The sequence below is a fragment of the Erigeron canadensis genome, chromosome 6 (assembly GCF_010389155.1).
Source record: "Erigeron canadensis isolate Cc75 chromosome 6, C_canadensis_v1, whole genome shotgun sequence".
NCBI classification, from domain to species: Eukaryota; Viridiplantae; Streptophyta; class Magnoliopsida; order Asterales; family Asteraceae; genus Erigeron; species Erigeron canadensis.
In genome coordinates this window covers 27,694,052-27,709,438 of record NC_057766.1, presented here as the reverse complement: position 1 = coordinate 27,709,438, position 15,387 = coordinate 27,694,052, and the positions used below count along the sequence as shown (strand labels likewise).

General features: G+C 34.1%; 3 protein-coding genes across 3 annotated transcripts; 2 read left to right on the top strand and 1 right to left on the bottom strand.

The window, feature by feature from the left end:
* LOC122603255 (transmembrane 9 superfamily member 2-like) lies at positions 1-5,922 on the top strand. Its single transcript, XM_043775916.1, has 8 exons — positions 1-217; positions 1,164-1,204; positions 1,327-1,909; positions 1,991-2,128; positions 2,236-2,392; positions 3,903-4,387; positions 4,534-4,787; positions 5,685-5,922. Exons 1-7 carry the CDS (start codon positions 72-74, stop codon positions 4,751-4,753), a joined length of 1,770 nt encoding a protein of 589 aa, XP_043631851.1. The 5' UTR covers positions 1-71; the 3' UTR covers positions 4,754-4,787; positions 5,685-5,922.
* Positions 5,923-7,999: 2,077 nt separating this feature from the next.
* On the top strand, positions 8,000-11,817 carry LOC122603348 (transmembrane 9 superfamily member 3-like). The gene is made up of 8 exons (XM_043776023.1): positions 8,000-8,243; positions 9,272-9,312; positions 9,428-10,010; positions 10,100-10,237; positions 10,333-10,489; positions 10,578-11,062; positions 11,153-11,405; positions 11,579-11,817. The coding sequence occupies exons 1-7, from the start codon at positions 8,089-8,091 to the stop codon at positions 11,370-11,372; spliced, it is 1,779 nt and encodes a 592-aa protein (XP_043631958.1). The 5' UTR covers positions 8,000-8,088; the 3' UTR covers positions 11,373-11,405; positions 11,579-11,817.
* A 2,025-nt stretch (positions 11,818-13,842) lies between these two features.
* On the bottom strand, positions 13,843-15,343 carry LOC122606165 (protein TPX2). Its single transcript, XM_043779124.1, has 6 exons — positions 15,269-15,343; positions 15,080-15,181; positions 14,849-14,995; positions 14,697-14,756; positions 14,473-14,567; positions 13,843-14,373 (listed from the first exon to the last, which is right to left on the bottom strand). Exons 1-6 carry the CDS (start codon positions 15,302-15,304, stop codon positions 14,262-14,264), a joined length of 552 nt encoding a protein of 183 aa, XP_043635059.1. The 5' UTR covers positions 15,305-15,343; the 3' UTR covers positions 13,843-14,261.
* Between the last annotated feature and the right edge of the window lie 44 nt (positions 15,344-15,387).

Sequence of the window (15,387 nt, the reverse complement as noted above, 5' to 3'; positions counted from 1 at the left end):
CCTATATCTATCTATCTATATATTTGTGTGCAGTGTGGAAAAAAACAGACGTGAAACTAGAAAGAAAGAAAATGGGTGGTGGAATACGGTGGTTAGTGGTGGTTGTGACAATCCTGACCGTCCAAATAACGGGATCAAGTGGTTCAGATCACAAGTATAAACCCACTGATGAAGTTCCTATTTATGCCAATAAAGTTGGCCCCTTTCATAACCCTAGGTGACAACTTAATCCATTTACATTTTTAAATTTTATTTTTGTTGTGTTTATATATAACTTTATTATTATTATTATTATTATTATTATTATTATTATTATTATTTTAGTGTTTATGAATCTGATTTATCTATTTACTGTTGTTATATTGGTGGATCTGAGCTTAAGTTAGGTAAATTTAGGGTTTTTATGGGTTTCAGAATGTAGGTCTAATTTAAGATTCATTTTGTTATGATTAATAATAATTAGATTAGATAATGTTAGGGAAAAGATAGAGATAGTTCTGGAGATGGGGGCATTCGGAAAGTATATCGATTTTGATTTCCACTAGAGTGAAGGAGGAAGTAGATTTATTAGAATAACTTGTTGGTGAAAATGGATTAGTTAGTCGGGCTCTATTTCAGCGGGTGGCTAGGTGGACTTGATATATCTTTTACTCTAGCATTTAGTCGCGTGTATACACACGGTTAGGTTAGCAACTTAGCATAACATGGTTAAAATAAATAAAGTTGTTTTTACGCGTAGTGATATTCCAAACACGAATAAAAAAGAAAGTACAGTAACACCCAATGTCGTCTTCCACGGGTTTTTGGGTCCCAATACCATCTTCAGCGGTGTATGGGGGAGGTTGAGATGTAGACAACTTTACCCCTATCTAAGGTAGAGATGTTGTTTCCAGGTTCTACCAAAGGTAGAATAGGACCTCCAGCTTTGTTGGGCATGAGGATCGAACCCTTGGCCTTTGTCTCCAAAGGCAAGGGCTCCACCCACTTGATCCAACCCAGTTGGTTATATTCCAAACACAAATCTACGTGCTTTAAATTTAAATTTAAAAGTCTACACGAAATGTTCTATTGAGTGCATAAAGAATGCTACATTAATAGTCAGATCACATTTATTTTGTATGCTTGGTTATACGCTCACTTGTCATATATCTTTTCTTTTACAGTGAAACATACCGTTTTTATGATCTACCCTTCTGTTTACCAGGTGTGTGTACTTTTCTTTGGTTTCATGTATCTTGTTTTATTGCATATACCTTTTCTTATCTTGTTGCTTGAGCTGTGATTGTCCTTGCTAGCATATATCATTGATGCAAATTTTGTTTACAGCTCATTTGAAGGAAAAGCCAGAAGCTCTCGGTGAAGTATTAAATGGTGATCGTTTAGTTAGTGCTCCTTATAAACTTCCGTTTTTGGTTGAGAAGGACTCGGAAATTGTTTGCAGAAAACAACTGACAAAAGAGGAAGTATCCAAACTCCGAAGTGCTGTTGCCAAGGATTATTATTTCCAAATGTACTATGATGACTTGCCTTTTTGGGGCTTTTTAGGGAAAGTTGAAAAGGACAAAACTGACCCCAGTGAGAAAAAATATTATCTGTTTAAGCATCTGCACTTTGAGGTCCACTATAACAAAGATCGTGTCATAGAGATAAATGCAAAAGCTGATCCTAATGCCGTGGTAGATCTCACGGAAGACAAGGAAGTTGAAGTGGAATATATGTACACGGTGAAGTGGAAACAAACAAATGTTCCTTTTGAGAGTAGGATGGAGAAGTACTCTCAGTCGTCTTCACAACCACATCACTTGGAGATCCATTGGTTTTCAATTATTAACTCATGTGTGACAGTTCTTCTCCTGACTGGCTTCCTTGCTACAATTCTTATGCGAGTTCTTAAGAATGACTTTGTTAAGTAAGAAAAATTTCTTTGAGTGATGCACTATTCATGTAAGTGTTTTCAGTTATGAACATTCCTTTTGTTATTTATGAAAAGGTATGCTCATGATGAGGAGGCCGCTGATGAGCAAGAGGAAACAGGGTGGAAGTACATTCATGGTGATGTTTTCAGATACCCGAAGTACAAGTCTCTGTTTGCTGCTTCCCTTGGTTCCGGTTCCCAGCTATTTTCACTGTAAGCAAAATATTTGTTGAATATATTATTTACACTTTTAAGTTCTAATCTTCCATGGGTTTTGTAGTTCACCTGTGTTATATTTGACTATTTACTTGTTTTGCCAGTTCACTTTTCATCTTTGGACTGGCTCTTGTTGGTGTATTTTATCCATATAACCGGGGAGCTCTGTTTACGGCTTTGGTTGTCATATATGCTCTTACTTCTGGGATTGCAGGCTACACTGCAGCTTCTTTTTATCACCAGCTAGAAGGAACTAACTGGGTATGTTACTCCATATATTAGTGATTATTTCTATAATATCGTTTTACTTTTTTGAAAGCTTGGATTGTTTGAACTTTACAACCTCTTCATCATGCTTAATGATTAGTCTAGAGTTTTAACTGCAACTATAGGTAAGCCTGTCAATGGGTGCTAGTGATCTAGATCTTATCCGAGCTGATCCATGTATATTATCCAAAGGGTCAACGAAGTTGAATTATTTAGATTGACACATTTAAGTAGTTCACTTGGATTGATCTTTGAGTTGTTTTGGTTGATCCTTTTAAATAGTGAAGTAAATCAATTTACCTTCTATCTTCACTTTTTCTCTTAAACACGATTTGAGTTGTTGCTTCACACATCATTCTTTTCCCTCTTCTGTATCGTACACGCCCAACCTCCTGCACCTTGCCTTCCTCATTCGGTGTTTTCTACAAGTTTTTGTTTTTTTGTCATTTTATAGATCTTTTCAGAATTTTATAAGTTAAAAACATCACAATTGACTATAACTTTTTTGAATCTGACTGTGTTTATATATGTGTGTGTGTGTGTATGTATATATATATAGGGTGGCTATCAAATGAGAACCAAATTAAAATGAGAACAAATGAGAACACTTAAAAACTACATTTTGATGCATTAAAAGTCCATAAAACTAACATAGTGCATAACTAATTATCATTATTTAAGTGTTTAACAGCACATTGATCCGTCAAAATTGAAAAAGTAACGTTTTTGTTGGATGCATCATTTTGATGAATATGCATTCAAGATGGATGCACAATAAAAAACGGGATTTTTCGATTTTGACGGATCAATGTGTTGTTAAACACTTAAATAATGATAATTAGTTAAGCATTATGTTAGTTTTGTGGACTTTTAATGCATTAAAATGATGTTTTTAAGTGTTCTCACCGTTCTTATTTTAAAAGTGTTCTCACCGGAGTGTTACCCTATATATATATATAGGGTATATATATATATATAACACGAGTGATGTCATGATGGTAATTTTTTTGCTAATTAAAACTTTCTTTACTACATGTATGTAACCTCTCTTTACTACATGTAAGATAGGAGTTATACTTGTATACTTTCTAAAAAATGTCATAAAAAGGAGGGGGGAATGGCCTCGTGGGAGTGGGACGTGGAGGGGAGTTACAAATGACTTGTCTTTTTTACATTTGGTGGGTCATGATCTTAATCTATAGTTCCGGGCCAGGTCTGATCATGAGCCAATTCAAGATGACCATCGACTGGCCTACCCGTTTGGTGTTAATTCATACGATTTCATTAATTTTTATTCTTTGAAGGCTTAGTTTGTTGATGAAGTTTTACAATGGCTTCTTTTAAGATATCAAGCTTTTGTGGGATTGTAATTCTTCTTATATCCTAAACCCTTCTCTCTATGTGGTTTCCTTTTGCTGCATTTATTCTTATATTGATGTCCTGTTTTTGAAAATCAAGATTTATGATTGATGATACACGGTGATATTTTAATATTGATCAACAGGTGAGGAACTTACTATTAACTGGCTGCCTTTTTTGTGGACCTCTTTTTCTTACATTCTGCTTTCTGAACACTGTTGCAATCGCTTATACTGCAACCGCTGCTCTACCCTTCGGTACCATTGTGGTGATCGTTTTAATTTGGACTTTAGTTACATCACCTTTGCTAGTATTAGGAGGTATTGCTGGAAAGAACAGCAAGGCTGAGTTTCAGGCTCCTGTTCGTACGACAAAGTATCCAAGAGAGATCCCACCTTTGCCATGGTACCGCAAAACTATCCCTCAAATGGCCATGGCTGGTTTCCTTCCTTTCAGTGCAATCTACATTGAACTTTACTACATATTCGCTAGTGTGTGGGGGCACAGGATATATACCATTTACAGCATCTTATTTATAGTTTTTATCATCCTCCTGATTGTTACCGCGTTTATCACTGTGGCATTAACTTATTTCCAACTTGCTGCCGAAGACCATGAATGGTGGTGGAGGTATTTACAATTTATATTGCTTTTGCTTGCTAATATCTCAGTTTGTTATTTGACTTGCTGTGCTTTCACTTAAAAAAATAATTATCATACTGTGTTTACGTTTTCTGTTGGGGCAACACTTGACTCTACTTGCTAATTATTTTCAGGTCTTTCCTGTGTGGTGGCTCAACTGGAGTTTTCATCTATGGGTATTGCTTGTATTACTATTATCAACGTTCTGACATGTCGGGATTTATGCAAACCTCGTTTTTCTTTGGTTACATGGCTTGCATTTGCTATGGTTTCTTTCTGATGCTTGGGACGGTTGGTTTTCGTGCGGCTTTGTTCTTTGTTCGACATATATACCGTTCAATCAAGTGTGAATAGAAGCTTAATGTTCAATGTAGCTATGGTCAAGCAGGTATGTCCTATTAAATTGAAGAATTTTATGCTATATGTCTCTAGGTAAAAGCTAGAAAAGTTTATTTAGTGGACCCTTTGTCTAAATGTAATCAATGAATGACGTGTGTGTAGGAGGGTAAGCATACTTGTAAGAAAATATAGCTACACACACACACATATATACACATTTGCATTTAGTTACGTATATCTCAGTATTTTCTGTATGAGATGGGGCAATTTCAACTAATTTATGTAAGAAAGAGTTGATTTGGGTTATTATTGTACTTCAGTTGCACCAAGTGAAAATCTTATCTAGGTCAATGTGTATGTCTCCATAAGTGTATGTTTAAGGCGCATAACCTCTAAAATAGTTTTTTCAACCGTAAGATTATGATTTGTAACAAGATGGTTGTTGTAACCATATTAAAAGAAAAAGCTATAAAAATGGACAAATCATGTATTCAGGCTAAATCAGTCCGTACTAGAAAATAACCTGCAAGTCCGTTACCCGACCTTCACATTTTGCATATCTAATGAGATAATTTGCCATTAAAATGATGTCCTATATTATTGTATTCAGTTGTTTTTTCTAACAATATTCGTAGGTTATTATAATATATTTTGTAAAAAAATTTAGAATTGTAGGCTTAGAAATGCCGTTGCTATTTTCAAGGAGAGGTGATATACACCTCCAAAATTACTTGCCAAAAAGTTGATATGATGGACAACAGTATATTGTGCAACAACACATCACAAACTTTTTTGTGTACCATGTAATTTTGTGGTCTAAACATCAGCTCCCATTTTTGAAGTTGCCAGTCTTGATAAAGATTGTCTTTATTTTAAAACTAGTCTTTTGGCTCTTGGCTGTACCTATAATTAGTATATGACGTTTCATGATTTGTGACCGTCTCAGGAGTTGCTGCTGCCGCCACCCCGGGTGAAACCATGAATGCTACAAGAACATACATGTGGAACAATGTTTTGATATTACTAGTTTATGTTGTTTCCCTTTTCCTTTGCCCGGTTTGACATTAGGAAGCAAATTCATACTCGAATGCTCAATTTTGGACATAGATACCAATCTTTTTTATTTTAAGTTTTAGCTTGTAATTAATCTTTGTGCAAGTCTAGTTATTTGCCAGCATTCATTACATCTTTTTTTTTTGGAACAGTATTCATTACATCTTTTGAACTTGCTTGGCACAAATTGCTCATATTCGACACTCTTAACAGAATGTTCTTTTTCTTTTCCTCTCTCTTTCTCTCTCTTTTCGTGTGTGTGTGTGTGTGTGTGGATCTTTCATTGCTCATATAGCTGACCTCTATCGTTGAAAAGCAGACTTCTTGGTCAAAATATGAATATAGCTTGTTTGTCCTGTAATGTTTCACAAATTAAGTCAGAAAAATAGCAAGATGCATTTTTCCGTTGGTCAAATAAATATTTTAAACTTTTCATGATATGCCATTTCAAGACAGATGATTTATGTGATCAAAAGGTTGGGACACCCAAAACTTCTAAACGTATTTATGAGGCAATTGTTTTGATTTTGATGAAATGTAAACATCAAGCAACTATGCAAAGTCATTTTTGATTTTTAAAGTATGTATATATCTCTCTAACAAAACAGGGGGACAATCTAATTGAGATGTTGATTGAAATTGAATCTTGAGCTAGATTTAAACGTTTTTGATCATTGACATTGGTCCACAAGTAGATAGAAAGTTGTGTTTTGAACTAAAATACGGGCTTAAGTCTTAACAACAAGAGTGGCAAGGACTTTCGGTGATACAAAATGCAATAACTCAGATCGGGACAACCATAAAGACGATTTTGCGAAAATTAACTCCATTCAACTTCTAAAATATTTTTACTTACATTCTGTATGATCATAAATAATAACTTTTAATTTTGCCCAAAAAAGTAGGACAATTTCAAATCAAACACGAAAAAATACGTTACATATGATAGAATAATGACTTATTTTTTCGCTTTTGATACAAAAGTTTTCCTACTAACTTTTTTTCGAAATTAAAAAATACTGTTAGTTGAGTATGTAACTTGTGATTGCCAATATACAGCTTTCAGCTAACATGCCTCAATGTTGACTTATATTGTAAAACCATTTACAGTTGTAAGTTTTTAACCTTAGACTATTTTCATGTTCTTTATGCTCAATCTTTTATTTTGCACGAGTTTTGCAAAACATTAGATTTGTTACAATTCGGGAGACAATCTCGGATTCTGTTTGGTTCTTATGTAAATTACAAGACGCATGTTTTAGATATCCATGGTGATGAGTCAAAGGGTTGATGTCAAAATGTGCATAATGGTTTGATGGAAGAGTTGTATAGGAGCTAATAGAGTTTCAGGGGTTTGAGGTTGTATAGAAGCTACGGTATGTGTAACAATTTGAGGGACAAAGTTTTACCAACTTATCTAACCAAAAATAATACACTACATTACTTTATATCTAACCTTTTTTCTTTTCTTTATGGGTTTAATAAACTAGTCAACTAACTTGTAAACTTTCTCTTTTGGAAAAGCCATGAGATTTGAGTTTTTGCCAACAAGTTGAAATTGGATTTAGCTCGAGTGTTTTTTTTTGTGTTTTTTTTTTATCTTTTTATTTTTAGTGAAAAAACTAGATATAAATGATAATGTATAGTTTGGGGTGCTCATATGCAGTACAACTATGGGATGAGTTAATATGAAATAAACTATTCGTCGACCGTTAAAAAAAATGATTATGAAAACATACGTACTATAACAACACCGTTCGTGATATGTTTTTTCCATTCATTTACACATATGGTGAGGGTAGTTGTGATACTAACGCACGATACTGTTATTTTATAAATTATTACGAGTATTTTTTATTAAAAATATGTAATATCTCTGAACTCGCATTAGTTTACATGAGAATCATAATGTTTGACCGAATCACATTAGTAACCTTCAGCTTAACTTACACCCTCTATAAAAACTCAACAAAATATTTGGATTAAAATGCGATCTTACGTTTTTGCTTGACATTATACTTTTTTTTTTCTATTCGAAATCTTTTTTTTTTTCAATTATATTTTTTAAAAGTAATTTGTGGGTCACCAATCCAAAAAAACAAAAAGCAAGGGACCACTTTAAAAAAAACTCCTCACACCCAAAATTACACAAAAACCCCTTAAACAAAACCAGAATATTATAATACACATTATACACACACACACATATATATAAGTCATCCATTAAACACAGATTCACAAAATATGTAAAGATCGCATCTGGGCTGCATCCACACTGAATCAGATCAACCAAAAAAATGTCGGTGGCGATGCGGTGGTTCACGGTGGCGCTGCTGCTAGTAGTTGCAGCTATCAGCATTCAAGAAACAATTGCAAAATCAGATCATAAATATAAACCTGGTGATGAAGTCCCTATTTATGCCAATAAAGTTGGTCCCTTTCATAACCCCAGGTACTTAATTTTATTAGATCTGTAAATTATTTTATATATGGTATTTTATTTAGATCTATATCTATATGTATGTATACATTATGTGTGTTGATACTATTGCTGGATCTAATTTTAAAGATTTAGGGTTTATTTCTTTGTTTGATTTATTTTGATGGATCTTATGTTTAGGGTTTTATTGTTACTAGTTGTTATAGGTGTTGTATTATGCATTTTTGAGTTAGAAAGTTTTGAAATTTAGAGACTATAGGCTTAGAAATGAGAACAATTGTCCGTTTAGCGTTGGTTTCGAACTTTATGGATTATACGGATTATGGTTGGGCGGGCGCTACTAATGATGATTGCATATACATGACATTGAAGTAGATAGGTCAGAGGGATATATCAAGTTGATAACTTGATGTAGTAAAATGTGGTTTAGAAGGGATTTGGATAGTGCAATGTGGCGCCTAAGTATAACGGGTTATTTAAGTGATTATCTGATCAAGGGCTTATTTTTAAAGGTGATAAGCAATAGCAAATACGAAAAACTTTATCGGTTTGTTTTATAAGGAATAAGTACTTTAAAAGAAGCAGGTTTATTTTTTAAGGTCTTTAATATAAAGCCATCGCAAACACCCACCTGCACCTAGTGAGATCTCGAAGAAATTGTGGGACATGCATATAGGATCAGGACTTGATGGTATGTAAGGTGCAGCAGGGAAATTTTTACTTGATGAAAATTTCCTGGTATAATAGATTGAGTTATTGTAGAATGAGATGATGTGTGAACCTGAGCAATTGTCTTTGCAACTAGTGCCATGCTTGTGTTAAAAGTTTTTTGCGTGGAATTTTTGGTTTCAGATAAAGAAAGGGATAACAAGTTTTAGGACTTGAATTCTGTGTTAAAATGAGTGTATATGTGTGTGTGTGTGTGTGTGTGTGTGTGTGTGTGTGTGTGTGAAAATATGCTTATACTATAGGAAATATGACTCGTGACTTATATTCGTTTTACGTCTCTGCTCATTTCATAACCTTTTCTTCCTCTACAGTGAAACATATCGCTTTTTTGACCTGCCTTTCTGTTTACCAGGTGCGTGTGCTCTGCTTTAATCCCTTTTTTTGTTATCAATAATCTTGTACTGTTTTTGTTGCTTTAATTTATATTTCTATCTGCTATACATCAATGACGTGAATGTTGTTTTCAGCTCATTTAAAGGAGAAACCCGAAGCTCTCGGTGAAGTACTGAATGGAGATCGTTTAGTCAGTGCTCCATATAAGCTTGACTTTATGGTTGAAAAGGATTCCGAAATTGTTTGCAAGAAAACACTTACAAAGGAGGAAGTATCTAAGTTCCGAAGTGCTGTTACCAAGGATTATTACTTTCAGATGTACTATGATGACTTGCCTTTCTGGGGATTTCTAGGGAAAGTTGAAAAGGAAAAAGCTGATCCCAATGAGGAGAAATATTATCTATTTAAGCATCTTCACTTTGAAATTCATTACAATAAAGATCGTGTCATAGAAATTAATGCAAAAGCCGATCCTACTGCTGTCGTGGATCTCACTGAAGACAAGGAAGTCGAGGTGGAGTTTATGTACACAGTGAGGTGGAAAGAAACAACAATTCCTTTCGAGAGTAGAATGGAGAAGTACTCGCAGTCTTCTTCACAGCCACATCACTTGGAAATCCATTGGTTTTCAATTATTAACTCATGTGTTACAGTCCTCCTCTTAACCGGTTTCCTTGCCACAATTCTTATGCGGGTCCTTAAGAATGACTTTGTCAAGTAAGGAATCAAATCCATTTGTTCAGATACAGATATGTTCATTTTTTGACTATCTTTTCGTTAACCAAATTTACCTATGTTTGCAAAAGGTATGCGCATGACGAAGAGGCAGCAGATGACCAAGAGGAAACCGGATGGAAATACATTCATGGTGATGTTTTCAGATACCCAAAGTACAAGTCATTGTTTGCTGCTGCCCTAGGTTCTGGTACCCAACTGTTTGCTCTGTAAGTACTACGTGTGTAAACTAGCTATTTCACATCTTCAAATTTCAATGGATCAATTGTTAATATTGATTTTGACATTGTTTTGGTTATTTCAGTTCACTTTTTATCTTTGGACTGGCTCTTGTTGGTGTATTTTATCCATACAATCGAGGAGCTCTGTTTACTGCTTTGGTTGTCATATATGCACTTACATCCGGAATTGCGGGCTATACTGCAGCCTCCTTTTATCACCAGCTTGAAGGAACTAACTGGGTATGTTAATCTTACTCATGGTATATTTGTGTATATTAATCGACTGTGATGGTTGATTTTAATATGTTATCTCAACTTTCACCAACAGGTGAGGAACTTACTATTGACTGGCTGCCTGTTTTGTGCACCTCTATTTCTTACGTTTTGCTTTCTAAACACTGTTGCAATTGCTTATACTGCTACCGCCGCTCTGCCATTTGGTACAATCGTGGTGATTGTATTGATTTGGACTTTGGTGACATCACCATTGCTAGTTTTGGGGGGTATTGCTGGGAAAAACAGCAAGGCTGAGTTTCAGGCTCCTGTTCGAACCACTAAATATCCTAGAGAGATCCCACCACTGCCATGGTACCGCAAAACTATCCCTCAAATGGCCATGGCTGGTTTTCTTCCTTTCAGTGCAATCTACATTGAGCTTTACTACATATTCGCAAGTGTGTGGGGCCACAGGATATATACCATTTACAGTATCTTATTTATAGTTTTTATAATTCTCCTCATCGTCACCGCCTTTATCACGGTCGCATTGACTTATTTCCAACTTGCTGCTGAAGACCATGAATGGTGGTGGAGGTATGTCACGTTTTTATCGTTTCATTTTGGCATTTAAATTTTTTGGTTTTGTTGGCAAAACACTTGACTCTATTTGCTACTTATTTTCAGGTCTTTCCTATGTGGTGGCTCAACTGGAGTTTTCATCTATGGATATTGCTTGTATTACTATTATCAACGTTCTGACATGTCTGGATTCATGCAAACCTCATTTTTCTTTGGTTATATGGCTTGTATCTGTTATGGTTTCTTTCTGATGCTTGGGATGGTTGGTTTCCGTGCGGCTTTGTTCTTTGTCCGACACATATACCGCTCTATCAAGTGTGAATAGAAACTCAATCTTCAATCTTCAGTGCTCTATCAGGTACGTGTTCTATGAGTCTGACATATCATTCATATATGTACATATGTATATGCATATATATATATCTATACATATTCATGTATGTACACACACACACACACACACACACACACACTCTACTATAGATGAAGTGTGATATATTGCATATTAGCATTTCTGTTTTATGCTCTCAGGAGCTGCTGCCCAGTGTGAAAGTTTAGAGGTGACCAGGACCAACTTACATGTCGCCAAGATATCAAAGGCTGTTGTTCAATCTGTTCCCTTCCAATTATGTTTACTAGGTCAATAAGATAATATGATGTTTTATATGTAAGTTCTTGCACTGTTTTTCTTTTCGTTTGAAGAGTAGGAAGGTAGTATGAACTATACCGACTCGATTTTTGACCTATATATAGATCCTTTACACCTTTAACACTGTTGGTCTTGTTTGTGACATCTGCTAGATATGTGTATTGTATACATATACTGATATACATAACTCAGATGGACATCCTTTATAGGGTCTAAATGTGTTGTTAAAGAATCAATTAGACATGTAAACAAGTTTCTAATCAGAACTACTCCCTATTAATGTATTATTATATGATAAGTTATTAGAAGCTCTCAATTCTTCACTAGGCCTTAAAAGTATCGAAGATATCGCCAAAGGAATGTATGTGTATTACTGTGTATATACTAAAATGGATTCAATGAAACTTTTAACATTTAAGCACCTTAAATCCTTAATAGATACTAAAATAGAAACGTTTACGGGTTTTGAGCCCTAATACTTCGACGGTGTATGAGGGAGGTTAAGATGTAGGCAGACCTTACCTCTGCCTAAGTAGATAGACGACTTTCATTTTCTATCTAATTGGTAGAAAAGATCCTCCAACCTATATATGGTACGATGATCGAACTAATGACCTCTATCTCCATAGGTTAGGATGACAAGGTGTATACTATTTGATCAATTGAGTAATTCACTTTCCACTTAAATTCATTGCGCTATATATCCTTCTTTATGTTAAAACATTGAAAAATTCTTGAACTTGTCATACCCCAGTTGTATATATTAGTTAAATTACAATGCATGAAAGAGATGAGGACAAGTAATAATTTTTCAAATTTGTAGAGATACGTAAGCCATCACCGAGGTTACTAAGATCAAGATCTTACTCAATAAATATAATTTGTAGCCCCGATAGGGTTTCACAATCTTATGATGTTGATCAGTGGTAAACACTCCGACCTCTGGTTGGAGGTTTGATTCTTATCCCATGGCAATGGTTGTAAATATCGGATTTATCGGCCGATATATCGGTTATTGACCCTTCACCGATAAGAAAAATGACTTATCGGACAATTTATCGTTTTGGTCAAACTCGGCAGTTTTTGGTCAATATCGGTCAAAAAAAATTGACCACTTTTTAAAAAAAAAAAAAAAAAACTGGTTTTTATCAAATATTAGGGTTTATTACTTTCTTTAATTCAATTTTTTCTAGTTAGTTTTTAAATAATTCTTTAATTTTTGAGTTAATCTTTAATAATATTTTAATTTCTAGTTGTAAATTGTAATTACTTTCTTTACTACCGTTTTTTCCTTTTAAATATAGTCTATAGATACTTAAATTTTGAAACTTTAATTGTAATTATTTCCTTTTCTACAGTTTTATATTCTAATTATTAATGTATTGCATTACAAATTGTATATATTGTTAGTGTATATATAAATTTAAGATAAATTCCTTTACATTTTAGGGTATCCGATATATCCTATTTATTGCTTATCGGGGGTTGGCCGATAAACCGATAACCGATATTTACAACCTTCCATGCATATGTCGGAGGTCTTTTTTTACCATTCAGGTAGAACCTAAAAGCAAACATAGGTAGGGAAAGGTCTGTCTACATTTTAACTTCCATTATACACCGTTGAGGTATCGAGACCAAAACCCATGAAAAATGATGGTGAGCCGTTCATTTCCTTTCTTCATTTTAGGGCAACAAGGTGAGGTCATATTAGTCTATTATTATTGTGTTTAAGTTCATATCAGAAGAAAAATATCTATGGTCTTTCTATGAGTGAAACTTGAGATGTTATAATTTTTTTTTCCTAAAAATGATAAAACCATCAAACTTGTTACCATAGGCAACGCAAAACCTTTATATCTGTTGGATAAATTTGTTTTGGTGTGGGTGGAATTCAGAAATCTTAAATATGAAGACCCAATTATTGATCTAATAATACAAGATGTTTTGAAATCAATGGTTCCAATAAGAACATTTCATTTCCGCTTTTGTTTTGGGGGGTCCCTGAGTCCGTCTGTGAATGAGTTTGTATGTTTATAAATTCTAATTAAAAGGATTATAAAGTTTGTTGGATGCCAAAAAAAAGAGATGAAATAATCCATTAGTTTTCATTCAAGCATCAACATATCATTACATAACGAAACAAACAGTAAAAAACCGAAATATTACAGTAATAAACAAATGTTTACAAATAAGCTTTACAAATTCACATGACACCAATAGAATTATTTTGTTCTCTCTTTTTCTACTCTCTCCTTATTTTAGTGTCCCGGCAATTTGTAAACCTGTATGTAAATATTTGTTTGTAAGTGTAACATTTCTCGGAAAAAATAGATTTTTTGTTCTGGTCATAAGCTAGACCACAACCTAACACTTTATTCTAGCCATTCACCTCTGACTTTATTCAAGAAAATCCTACTAAAATTTCCTCTGCTCAGAAATCAAAAATCACTCTTCTGTAAGCCCCGCCAGAAAATACCATAATGGTTATGAGCTCAATATATATACATTGGCAGGGGGAATTGTATTAAAGTATGATACATGATCAATAATCATATATGGTGATCAATGCGCTTCGTTTCCTCTGAGATCATAGAATTCCCGAGTGCACGACAAGCTGTTCCTATGTGCTTCTTGAGTACTTGGCTTTTTTGCAACTCTTGTAGGAGTTGTGGATCTGAAGAAAAGTAGTAACAAGTTAATTTAGTATTAGAACATTAGTTTACAACTTCATTAGTATCTTAATTATTGTTGTTAAAGTGTTCCTGATCATAACCTTCGTGGAATAAAAGGCCGATCAAATAGAGGCATCAATTGAGCTCGTGGGATCATCTCCTTTCTCAACATTCGAACCTCTTCTTCCTCGATAATCTGGTTTCATAAGTTTTAGTTTTGTGACTTATATAAAGCTCAAAATGTGTCAAAGTTCTAATGTTATGTTATTCCAGTATATATTCATTATGTTATGTAACTATATACATGCAAATAGGAACTACATGCCTTTTGTATCCTCTCTATTTGTCTCTTTTGTTGTTCCATAAGATAGAGTTTGGTTGCTACCTGTATGTAATAGTCTATGGGTTTAGAGACTCAATACAGAAAAATATATATGCGTCAAGGTACGTAGTAACCAAAATAGTCACTAAACTGACCGAGTAGTTAAAGAAAGCACGTTTTACTGCTCTTTCCTTAGTTTGGAGTTTGATCTCTGTGAATTTAGTGTTTTCTTTCGCCATAGTTTGGAGTTTGAAATCCAAAGAACTCATGTTTTCTTTCGTTGAAGTATTTGTTGTGATAGACTGCAATTTACTAAATTAACTTTTTTACTTATAAAATATCAATCATTTCTTAAACATACTAAATATTCAAAAGGTCAGTCATACCGAAGATTTTGTTTTGATAGGAAGGGAAGTTGAGACCGATTTCACAGGTCTACTCGGCGAACGAACAGCATCATTGTTGTAAGAATTACTGTTCTTCACACACTTTAGCCAAAAACAAGATGAAAAAACATGTTAGACATCATGAAGATAAAATGAATGTAAAATATATATTAATGATGATATATTGACCTTTTGGGTGTTGATTTTCAATCTTGGGCTTTCCATGAGTGTCAAATAAATTAAAAAAGATATGAAGTGAAGTGAAGTGGGTTTATTTTTAGTACTGTGTATAGTGTGTGTTTATATAT